The sequence below is a fragment of the Schistocerca serialis genome, chromosome 7 (assembly GCF_023864345.2).
Source record: "Schistocerca serialis cubense isolate TAMUIC-IGC-003099 chromosome 7, iqSchSeri2.2, whole genome shotgun sequence".
NCBI classification, from domain to species: domain Eukaryota; kingdom Metazoa; phylum Arthropoda; class Insecta; order Orthoptera; family Acrididae; genus Schistocerca; species Schistocerca serialis.
In genome coordinates this window covers 393,015,741-393,028,354 of record NC_064644.1, presented here as the reverse complement: position 1 = coordinate 393,028,354, position 12,614 = coordinate 393,015,741, and the positions used below count along the sequence as shown (strand labels likewise).

Below are 12,614 nucleotides of genomic sequence, written 5' to 3'. Positions count from 1 at the left end.
AGAAAGCCAGTCTGACGCAATTCTTGCACCAAATCTCCATTTTCTAGTTTATGGGATTTAGATGTAATAGCTGAATTAATTTACGTATTTCCCTTACATCCGAATGTGAAGCAGTTGAAAAAGTAAGGCTTCAGCTGTCCTACTTTCTATGAGGAAATTTCCTTTTCACTAATAACATCCCGTCTTTAGAGGACAGAGTCATATATTTGTGACGAATGCATGCTGATATTGTCAAGAAGTAGTGTAACGGTCTGACTATAGCTTACCTTACAAAAGCGTAGTGCAAGGTTCGGTGACAATGGAACAATCTTTCACATCAATGCTTTCTCTTTCCCTTCGCCGATCGAGATTTGTGCAGCGTTTATGATTAAGTGGACGCTAATGGATGTTATCCTAGTGACGTCTATCGGCTGAGAGTGAGACGGTGGTCTGTCAGTACCGTTGGGCCTTTTCAGTCCTGTTCGGACAGAGAGAGGGAATGGATGTTATTGTGGATAAATGATTTCTCGGGTTTTCTTATAACCGCTTTACACGAATTACAATGTGGATCGCAGGCGGAGTGCATACAAACTAGGAAAACTTTGTGAACGACCAAAAGTATTTGTGTCTTAGAACACATGAACAAACATGAACTTATTCGACAAGTAATTCAGCAGTGAAATTTTGATTGTAATCGAAGGTCGAAATCATGTCTTCATAGCACATGAACTGATGGAGGGTGACATGTGACTAGAGAATAAACGGCCTAATCTTAACGGAAGAAGTGCTTCTTTTGGTACTGAACACGAGTAAACACGATAATATGAGAGGAGTTGCCAAACCAATTAAACTACAAGATGCAGAAACGGGTTATCCAACAAAATATTAAATTTTCATTTTTTTTAATCAACCGGTAGCTGGTGTTTAACACCATGCGTTGTGCAGAAAGATCACACATATACCTACTGGAACATCATTCCGCTGGCTGTTGATTATAACAGAAGATGCAGAACCGACATATCTAGCACGATTGTTTCCTTCCTGCAAAGTAAAAATATTCTTTCTGCATCTGGCAGTTCAACTACGTAGCACACTTGCCGCTTATGTCACAATGCTGAGAAGAGTTTGTTGTGGAGGTGCCACAGGGCTACAGTTTCTTCATAAAAGAGGTGAATTCAGAGGGTATATTAGATTTCAAGGCACGTTGGTCCACGCACTATAAAACAGAGGCGATCAGATGAGACAGCAGGAAGAGGTATTAAAGCGAAGCTTTTTTTTTTTTATTGGAAAAGCACACATTTTCTCTTATATACTACAACAACCTCCGAGGCTCCTCACTAGATAGCATACATCACTGGTAGCTGATAAAAATGAAGGATCTGTAAAAACGTGCACACCATATTCCTGCTGGGTGCTAAGAATTTTATGAGACACTTTTCAAATGTCCCACAACATACACAAAATGAGAGGACAATGAATGAGATGAAAAACTTCACTTAATTACTACATTCATAAGTTTTTCTGAAGGCTCTTTTTAGTTTCACTCAATTCATAATTCCATCATGTGAAATAATATTAGAAAATCTTTTTGTCGTAGTTTATTGGTTACTGCATTACAATTTTTAAAATTCCTTCGGATTTAAAAGGGCACATGTACAATAAAAAATGCACAATAATAGTCTGATATGACACACGTCAGAGTAGTTTTCCTTTCAATATTTTGATTAAACGTGATTGCAAAGCTGCGGAAATTTTTCATGTGCAAACTTTGTGTTTCAAACTATGACGTTTATCGCGTCTGCTGAACATTTTAATTTTTGTTAGATATGTTCTTTCAGCATCTTGTACTTTAATTAATATATAGGAAATTTCGTTAGAAACACGTGGAGAAACAGTCCGAATGCATGTGACATCGTTACCACGTCTGATGAAAACTGTCTCTAAGAGTCGAGGCTTCAAAACTTAACTCACGAATACAGCTGAATAGCTTTCACAACGACTCGTGTCTGTCAGCCATGCAGACATCTGTTAGCGGTATGTGAGTCAAACAGTGAGCAATTAGGTGCGTAAAGAATGGAAATTGGAAATCCGGCTTCTCTCGGAACTGTGGCGATTGAGTTATATTATATTAAGTTATTGATAAGTTCTGTGACACGAACAATTTAGGTGGACTCGTTTCGGAGCTAAAGTCGCTAACGCACTCATGTACTGTGGCTCTGGACTCGCAGGTAAGCCGGTTCGATTCCCAGTGATGGATGAAATATTCAGTGTCAGTACTTGGCTGGTAGGTGGCGTAAAGTTCCTTACCACCAGTCTTTGCGCCAATGTACTGGATAAAATTCCGGACGCCTTCACAGTGTCTCAAGAAATACAAGTACACATACGACACAACTCACACATATCCGTAAGGAAAGGACTCTGCTTGCACGGAGGAAAAACACACTTCCCGCTAGGTGGCTGCACCCACCAAGTGGGATATCCCAGCCAAGAATGTCATACGGTACTGATATTTACTGGTGAGAATACATGAAAAAGCGGTGGCGCGGTCCCATATGACATCTCTCCTAGCTGTAACGTAAACTTGCCAGTTTAGTGTCCTGATTTACAGTAAGATTTTTATTTTTTTACGTTCTGGCGTATTTTGCTGCTGATTTTGCGCTGACCTGAGCATTTATATCTCTGATGCCGATTCAGTATCATTCGTAATCACAAAGAGAAAGAAGATGTCGGGGTATAAATTAAATCACTCTGTTTCGTTACATGTGAGACTGGCAAGATTTCCAAAACCTTTGCAGAACTTGAATAACTGTCAAGAGGCAAATGAAAAAACGTGTTAGATAAATTCTTATCGATCACCTATGTTGTTTCATGCGAATATTTTAATATTTCCCTCCAATTCTGCTAGCTCCAGATTCGCAGTGCTGCAATACGGGTTTAGTATGTCTGCCTGTCGAAACTGAAGAAGTCATCGAATAAGCAGAAATCCCTTACGATAACAAGCGCCACGGTCATCCAAAAGCAACCACAGAAATACTTCGGTCCAGCTTACATCGGAGAGTGTCCGCAGTCACGCTCGGCTCGCTAATCGAGGCCAGTGGAAAGTCTCCGGTTTCGGAAGTTCCTACGTGGCAGCAGCAGGTGGTGGCAACACAGCGAGCGAATTCGACACTGTCACTGCGCACGGCACCGCTGCCAACAAGTCAGGATAACATTTAAGCACCCGCCCACAAACTCGGCCATTGTCGCTAGAGTAAAAGATTAAAAGTAGTCTTTCCTCCCCTTAAATCGCCTGTAAATTAGATCCTGAAGCAATGTATGTTGCAGCCAAAGTATTCGAACAAATTTCAGATCACGTCAAAGATGTTCGAATTCGTATGTGTACATGCTACACGGTGCATACAGTTCTACATCTACATCTATACTCCTCAAACCACCTGACGTTGTGTGGCGGAGGGTACCTTGAGTACCTCTATCGGTTCTCCCTTCTATTCCAGTCTCGTATTGTTCGTGGAAACAAGGATTGTTGCTATGCCTCTGTGTGGGCTCTAATCTCTCTGATTTTATCCTCATGGTCTCTTCCCGAGATATACAAAGGAGGGAGCAATATACTGCTTGACTCCTTGGTGAAGGTATGCTCTCGAAACTTCAAACAAAAGCCCGTACCGAGCTACTGAGCGTCTCTCCTGCAGAGTCTTCCACTGGAGTTTATCTATCATCTCCGTAACGCTTTCGCGATTACTAAATGATCCTGTAACGAAGCGCGCTGCTCTCCGTTGGATCTTCTCTATCTCTTCTATCAACCCTATCTGGTATGGATCCCACACTGCTGAGCAGTATTCAACCAGTGGGCGAACAAGCGTACTGTAACCTACTTCCTTTGTTTCCGGATTGCATTTCCTTAGGACTCTTCCACTGAATCTCAGTCTGGCATCTGCTTTACCGACGATCAACTTTATATGATCATTCCATTTTAAATCACTCCTAATGCGCACTCCCAGATAATTTATGGAATTAACTGCTTCCAGTTGCTGACCTGGTATATTGTAGCTAAATGATAAGGTATCTTTCTTTCTATGTACTTGCAGCGCATTACACTTGTCTACATTGAGAGTCAATTGCCATTCCCTGCACCGTGCGTCAATTCGCTGCAGATCCTCCTGCATTTCAGTACAATTTTCCACTGTCACAACCTCTCGATATACCACAGCATCATCCACAAAAAACCTCAGTGAACTTCCGATGTCATCCACAAGGTCATTTATGTATATTGTGAATAGCATTGGTCCTACGACACTCCCCTGCGGCACACCTGAAATCACTCTTACTTGGTAAGACTTCTCTGAACTCGAAATACTGGGTCAATGTCAGTGAAATACCACGAATTTAATTCATTTTCCTCACTATTATCCATCGTGTTTCAGTGGATTTCAGGGACACGCTCTTAATTCGAAGGAAACAAAATCGATTCTCGGCAGTTTTAAAATTTCTTCCCGTAATGAACTTGTACTTCACTTCTAGCACTTATACTGAACGTGCAAATTGTTAACCGCACAGTGGTTGAGATCCTGCACTAACCGTGTACGTTCTTCTCATCATTGCTGTGACAATACACGGTAAAACAATACGGGCTCTTAAATCGCTTACTGACTCATTTACTCATGTTTAACGCGTGTGAATAGTAACGAATGACAATCCTTCAAGATTAGAAATCGTTTTCACTACGTCCGAGCATAGTTACACAGAAGTACTGACCAAACTGACTACGGTTTACGGAATATCGTTTATACTCTACTGGAATAATGCTGCGATGGAGCTTCATTATCACCCCACCTGCGCTGTTTACAATGAGAGATAACATTCGCGGATACACATTTCATTTGAACTAAACTTATTCCTTCCATGTTCTGGCAAACAACATTGCTTACAGTGAGTGCCGCATAGCGTGAGATGCAACGTGGTATAATTTATCTACAGTAACAGCACAATAAACTCCAAGTATGTGCAGAATGACCACAAGGAAGAGAAACCTACGATTTTTTTCGACGTTGTAAACCATTATTTCTGTTTAACGACAACTTTCTCCCTCGACTCTCGTGCGAGGTGACTGGACTCGCATTCAGAATGAGAACGGTTCGAATTCCTTGTCCAGCTGCGTGTATTTAGATTCTCCGGATTCCCGACCTCGATTAATGGAAATGTCAGGATAATTTCTTTCAAATGAAAATTGCTGATTTCTGTTTCCGCTGTTCTTCCAATTCGAGACTGTGCTTCGTCTCTAATTAAATCGTCGACGACGTACGTTAAATCCTAATATTCCTTCCTTCCGTCAGTCGGATTTGGGAGGATTAGCTAGGCGCTCCCGTTGTTGCAATTCGAGAGAAGCAGGGTACATGCCAACACTGGGTTTCAATGTCTATCGCTGTCTTTACCAACACAAAGCCACGATCCACACATCTTCACGGAACTCACATAACACACACAAACACGGTGGGTTGTTGTCAGTGTGTGGAAGGAAGAAAACTTACGTAGCTAACTTCTTCATCTCCCAGCCAACAGTCCCATAGGATTTTATAATCCTCTTTATTGGTTATTGTAACACAAGGCAACGTTCACGTAACACAGGAAGAACGGAAGGAAGATTGGGTTTAACGTTCCGTCGACATCAAGGTCATTAGAGACGGAGCGTAAGCTCGGATGGTGTCAAGGATGGTGAAGGAAATCGGTCTTGCCCTTTCAAAGGGTTCCGGCATTTGCTTGGAACTATTTAGGCAAATCAGGGAAAATCTAAATCCGGATGCCCGTACGCTGGTTTGAATCGCCGTCCTCCCGAGTAACAAGAGACTGTAATAACACTGTTCAAGCTTATCGAAGGTGTCACTTGTCTTTGGCAGTTGTTAACTACATTAAATTCAATTCCATCTTTGCCACAAAGTCTTTTATTAATAATGAAACCAGTTTCGGGAATTAACTCTCGATTTTCAGCTATTTTAACGTGGACAACTACAGCCACACGGCAAAGAATATACCACTAGCATAGCCGTTTTGGCTTTCATTGTCAACGTGGAACGCCTGATGATGGAAGTTTAAACTTCTGAAACTACGTCGTAAGAGGAACTTGCAACACAGATAGAACTTTGTTTACTGCAATATTATTTAAAACTGCAATATCCACGGTGAAATGAACTGTACTCATTCTGAACCATTTATAAACAGAAGTAATAAGCTTTTAATAGACACTGCACACGGAAGTAAAGCAATCACCATTCATATATTTGCTTGTGCGGGGAGGCGTACACCTTCGCCTTGCTAAGAACCATAAACAGCCCAACCCCTTTAGTTAAGGAGGAATTATTTTTAATAATTTATTTAAACTGGGGTAAACGACCTGTACAAAATTATCAAGTAAAGCCACTTTTCTTTTTATTTGGCCGTATTAATTAAGTAAAAGTCTATACATCCAACGCAGTTATCTAATTTCGGCCACCGTGGTCATTATCATCTGATCACTAGGCACACGTAACACAGAAAAATTCACGTAAAATAGAAATTTTTTTTGCATGTGTGTACATTTATTTATTTATAAATAAATAAAAAAATCTGTGCGTGAAAGAGATTGTCTATAGAAATATACTGTTTACTGCTTAATCCAATTGGACTGAATTAGGAAAAAGAGTAAGACAAGACTTGCCTGTCCCCTAACATTTTCGGGGGGGGGGGGAGGGGGGGGGGGGAGACAGACATGAATAGGAAGAATAACGTGGTGTTTACGGTTTTAGACACGTTTATTTTCCAGCAACGGATGAACAACTGTGCCAGGGAATGTTGGAGCTGATTACACCTAAAGAATGGAATTAATGTATGCAAAGAAAATAAAAGTAACGGTAGTACGACGAAATTAAAAGGTAAAGATATTCGTGTAGGAAAAATATTAGAACCTGTGCAGGGCTTCAAATACCCAGGAGTAGAAGAGAAAGCAACTGGACTTGTAGCACAGGAATTAAAATCGGGATAGCAGTGATAAAAGAAATACTTTGTAGAAAAAGATAGTTTCATGCAGCAGCATGGACAAAGATTTGACGGAAAGGCCGCAAAATGTTTTGCATGAAGTGCCCTCCTCTAAGGAGCTGAAACGCAAACAGTGAGGAAAGAAGACAAAGATAGGTTTTCGAGATGTGGACGTGATGAAGAGTGGAGAAAATAAGTTGGATGGGAAGGGTGAAATTGAAGAGATGCTCAGGAGACAGGGAGAGCAGAGACAATTACTAAATGTAATAAAAAGAAGGAAAAGAATTGGATAGGACGTGTATTAAGTAAGGCGGGCGGATTTATAAAAAACAGTGTTAGAAGGGTACGGGGAAGCGGAGAGGAGGCGACATAGAAAGATATTTCACATCCTGGATGGTGGGTTGGACGGCAGCACCTACGGGAGCATTGAGAAAGAAGCGAAGGACCGCCTGGAATGGAGACGCAAAGGGCCTGCTAACATGATAATGACGGTGACTTATGAATCAGTTGTAAAATATGTGCAGGTTGCTGATACATTTGTTTGTGGAGACAGATGTAATTTGGACTTTACGACTTGCGTTGTTCTGAGAAATGTGTAGGTATTTATCACTTCATTGGCCATTGAGATCGAAATCACGTGATTGTGTTGGTCGTATGGACTTTTGTCAAGTAATTGAAGTCAAATAAGGAGAATATGACGTCATTTTTGAATCGGTATACGTGTGCGCTATCTAAACCATGACTCAACGTCGCACTTCTCACATTCACACAAACCATTTCCAGCCACACTGTAAGGTCTGGAAAAAAAATACCCTCACGACAAAGATCGAACACCGTACTTTTTGACTTGTGCAACACGAGTCGACAACGACACAACACTTACGCAGATTGTCACGAGTAAAACAAGTCGCGCACTTGTAAGCAATGGCACACTTTTGAGAAAGGGACTGCAGACACGGCAGGCAGCGGTGTGGTAGGTGTTGCCCTGAGGGCGTTAGGCAGCACAGCAGGGCGCATCCACTCACCTTGGTGTCTTGTATCTGGAGGAAGGTGGCGATCCCGGCGCGCACCCGGTTCTTCACTCCACGCACCGTGCCCTTTGCGCTGCGGATGGTCGACGAGGCGCTGATGTTCTTCAAGCCGGCGAACGTCTCTTCGGCGTCGGGCAGGCCGTCGTCTTGCAACAGGACGGAGGAGCAGTTGGAGCTGATGGAGTCGCGTCTGCCCGTTGGTGTGGTGGGCGACGTGGGGACGATGACACTGTCGTCGGGCGCGTGCTCGTTCAGGTGGAAATTGTAGAACCGGTCAGCCTCGTATTTGAAGGACCCTCGAATTGCCGCGAGCTGTTGTTGACGCGCCAGTTGCTGCTGCTTCTCCTCCCACTCTTTCTTGCGGTCTTCGTACGTGCGTTCCTGGACCACGCAGTTTATCTTCTTATCCGATGTTGGCGAATTACGTTCCACTATCACCACATTCTTCGTAAGGGGTGCTGCCTTCTGGTCGACGCCGTTCTGTTGGGCGTGACTCGGCGTCGGCTTCTTCGGCACTGGCGGAGGCGGTTGCTGCTGAGGTTGTACCACTTGTTGGGGTGTCCCGTCGGTCTCGGATACCTCAGCCTCTGGCGTGGCTCCCAGTGCCGGCTTCTTCACTGGCGTCGAGTCGTCGTAGATCGGGACGATGCTCAGCGGTTTGAGCTTCGGCTGTACCGTCGCCTTTTCCTCCTCAGTGGAGGGCGAAGAGGCTGGCGTCGCGTCCTTCCAGGTCCTGGTGACCTTTTTCTTGAGAGAGCCACTGCCATGGTTGGCGATGCCGCTGCCGTTGGTCACGCTGTTGAGCTTGGCAGAGCGCTCGCGGATATCGTTGAGCAAGCTCTGTGGCAAGATGCAGCCGCCTTCCGGACGCTGCCTCTTGGCAGGGGGCGTCGGAGTGGCCGGAGAGACCTCTGCCACTGGGGGCGGCGGTGGAGGCGGCGGCGACGTGGTCACGGGCATGCTGGCGACTGGCGGCGGAGGCGCGTCGCGTTCGATGCCGCTATCTGTCAGAGACGGGCTGCAATCCTGCGCGTTCACTGTTATCTTATCGACGGAAGCCCCCAGCGAGAGCACAATGCCGCTATCGTTGGTGGCGGTCGTGAAGATGACGGAGAGTGACGACAGCTCGCGGCTGTTGAGTGAGTCGCAGCTGATGCGGTCGTCGTCCACTTCTTCGTCCTCGGAGTCCACCTCGGCGCCGCTGCTGGTGAGGCTGCCGTTGCGCTGGTGGAAGGTGGTGAGCGCAGAAGTGCTGGCGCTGACACCTCCGTTCACCGTGACGGTAACTGTGTTCCCGACCACGGTGGAGCCCCCCGGAGCTGAGGAAGTATTGACGACGGCGGCGACCGGTCTCGGGGGTGGCGGCGGCGATCCGGACGTCTTCTTGGGGAGCGGTGGTGGCGTGCTGCCGTCCAGGTCGCTGCAGGTGCCGCTGTCCAGCGTGTCGCTGGGAGAAGACTGGCCGCTCGATATCACCATGCTGGCCGACGGGAACGAGTTGTAAAAGTAGTACGGCGCCCCGGGCCCGCGGTCGGGCGTCGACGTAGTCACCACTGTCGCGGACGATTTCTCGCCGGTGCTGCGGCGCAGTATCGCGTCGTCGCCGCCGCCGACCGATGTGTCTATGACTGTCTCGTGGTGGTGGTGCGAGCTGGTCCCGTTGACACTGATCCTTATGCAGCCGTCCGTAGGCGTGTAGTCCACAGACTCCTGCTCCGGATTGATGCGTATTTTCACGACGTGCCCCTGCGGCTGCTGTTGCTCTTGTATCTGTTGCTGTTGCTGCTGTTGGGCGGTGGAGACCAGGTTCACGCTGCGCATTTCGGGGAAAGTGAACGTGGTGAGGATCTCGCCGCTGCTGCTGCTGCTGTTGGACGAGTTGGACAGCTGCTGCGTCCTGTTGCGTGTCTTGGGAGGCAGTGGTGGAGGGATGCTGCTGGATCTAGCCACTACTTCTTCCATTGTAAAGATCTTTTGCGTTTCTGCGCACTGTTGAGAGGAGGAAACTGCTCAATGTCAGGAGCACACTTTGCCTACAGACATTCCACAAACGAGAGACTGTCTGGCCCAAACGACACTGGCCTTTTCCGATTACCACAGTTTCACTGACTTTGAAACTCGAGCACTTTGACACCGGCCGCTGCGCGTTTTCAGCGAGAACAGGTGTGAGCACACGATCACAAATGAGCTGCTGCTGCTGGTGGAGACTGTTCACTTCTCTCGAGAGAGACGCCAGAGCAGTTTCCAGAGGAGAGCACCCGCGGAGACGGGGTCAGCGAACCTGGTGGCGAGTGGTGCCGGCGCAGGCGGCTCGGAGGCTTGGTCGCAGCGAGGCGGCCACCCAGTAACTGGCGACTGCTGTGGCTGCGGTTGCCGCCGCCGCTACCGCCTGCTGGAGAGAGCGCTCGGCGCGGTCATGTGACCAGCCAGACGGCTCTAGCCGCCGCCGCCACTGGGTCGCCCCGTGAGCGCAGCGCCAGCTATCCTTGTGGACAGCCGGTGGGCGCCTGCAAGGACAGCTGCTGGCGGTGCAGCTATCTGCCGCAGGCACGCAACGTCCGTATCCTCCGGGGTGCCAACACTTCCGCACCCTCTCTGATCCTTGTCGCCGTTCTTGACACCATCTTTCCAACTGAGTTGTTGTCATTTCCAGATCCCACCTAAAGAAACTTGAAATGCATCAAGATGCTTCTCAGCCGGCCGCTGTGGCCAAGCGGTTGTAGGCGCTTTAATCCGGAACCGCGCTGCTGCTACGGTCGCAAGTTCGAATCCTGCCTTGGGCATTGATGTGTGTGATGTCCTTAGGTTAGTTAGGTTTAAGTATTTCTAAGTCTAGGGGACTGATGATCTCAGATGATAAGTCCCATAGTGCTTAGAGCCATTTGAACCAAGATGCTTCGCCCATTTACTTAACCACCATCTAAGTCATCTACTGTACTACCAGGATTTTCCTGTTACGCCTGCGTGCAGAGATTCGTCCAAGTCCTTCCAATTTCAATTTTTTACACTTCGCCTTCTGCAGAACACAGTTTCTTTCTTTCTTATATGTATCCAGATACGTTTCAAGACCGCAACTGAATCCGGGATTATGGTATGTGTGTCGGGTCGACGGTGTGGCTTCACTCAAGCAAATTTAGTTCGTATCAACCTGCCGTCTCCAAATTCTCTAGAGTAAACAAAAGCGTTTTCTTAATTTATTAGGCTGGCACATGTTCGCACCGTTTTTGTTTTCCGTGTTTACATTTCCGTTACTGTGGGTTTATTTATCGATAGCTATTTTTTAAATTGTGGTCCACTGTTGCTGTTTCAGTTTACATATGGTGATTTCGTTATTTGGAGATAGTGAGTGGAGCTGTGGACGCTATAAAATGGAGTGCCACGTGAAGAAATCGGAACATTTGCCACATATTCTTCTGTTTGATTTCGGTAGAGGGGTACCAGCAACGAAGGCATCTAGAAACATTTGCGCCCTGTGTCAGGATAGTGACGGATAATGCCACTGTACAGAGCAAGCCGAGAAAATGGTTTTCTCGTTTTAAGGAAGATCGTTTTGACATTAGTGACTCTCCACGTTTGGGAAGACCTTCAGTGTTTGATGAAGATCGTTAAAAGGCAATAATCCACAATGATACAAGTCAGAGCACTCGAGAACTGACAAATGCGATGAACTGTGATGATACCGCCATCGTGCGAGATATGCATGCTGTGTGGAAGGTTGGGTATCGCATACTATAAGCCAAAATTACAAAAATCAGAAGCTGGTTTCCTCGTTATCAATTGGCTAGTGAACAACACCGACCATACGTATCCTGTATCGTTACTGGTGACGAGAAGTGATGTCTTTATGCTAACTTAAGTACAAGAAAGGAATGGTTGAGCTCTAACAAAGCAGCAGCTGCACGTACAATGACCTGCGTGCTTCCATAAAAGGTAACATTATGCAACTGGTGGAACAGCGACAGTGTGATGTACTACGAATTGTTTCCCCGAGGTGCAACCGTCACCGCTGACATTTACAGTCAACAACTGAGACGTCTTGCAAACGCAGTTCAAGAACAACGACGAAGAATGCGTGAAGAGGCCCTTCTCCACGATACACTGCAAAAAAACACTATGCAGGAGTTCTATTGGGAAGTCATTCCACACACACGTCATTCACCTGACCTTGTGCCCTCCGATTTTCACCTTTTCCGCTCTCTATCGAACAACGTTCAAGGAACTTACTTTTCGAATGAAAATGCACTCCTAACATGGCTGGACGAATTCTTCACAGTGATTTCTACAGTCGTGGGATCGAAAAATTATCCCTACGTTGGCAAACAGTTGTAAACAGTGAAGCAGATTGTGCTATTAATCGCCGTGCGGGGTAGCCGCGCGGTCTTGGGAGTCTTGTCACGGTCGGGGTGGTTCCCCCCGTCGGAGGTTCGAGTCCTCCCTCAGGCATGGGTGTGTGTGTTGTCCTTAGCGTACGGTACTTTAAGTTAGGTTAAGTAGTGTGTAGGCTTAGGGACCAATGACCTCAGCAGTTTGGTCCCTTGAGAATTCACACACATTTGAACATTTTACTATTAATGACTAAAATTTGTTATATGTGTGTGT

General features: G+C 46.2%; 1 protein-coding gene across 1 annotated transcript in view; it reads right to left on the bottom strand.

The window, feature by feature from the left end:
- The window catches only part of LOC126413329 (uncharacterized), a 590,439-nt gene extending 580,084 nt beyond the window's left edge, over positions 1-10,355 (bottom strand). Inside the window, exon 1 of the mRNA XM_050083236.1 lies at positions 8,010-10,355. Within this exon, the coding sequence (XP_049939193.1) occupies positions 8,010-9,977 (1,968 nt within the window). The 5' untranslated portion in view covers positions 9,978-10,355. The remainder of the gene's footprint in view (positions 1-8,009) is intronic.
- Positions 10,356-12,614: the final 2,259 nt, after the last annotated feature.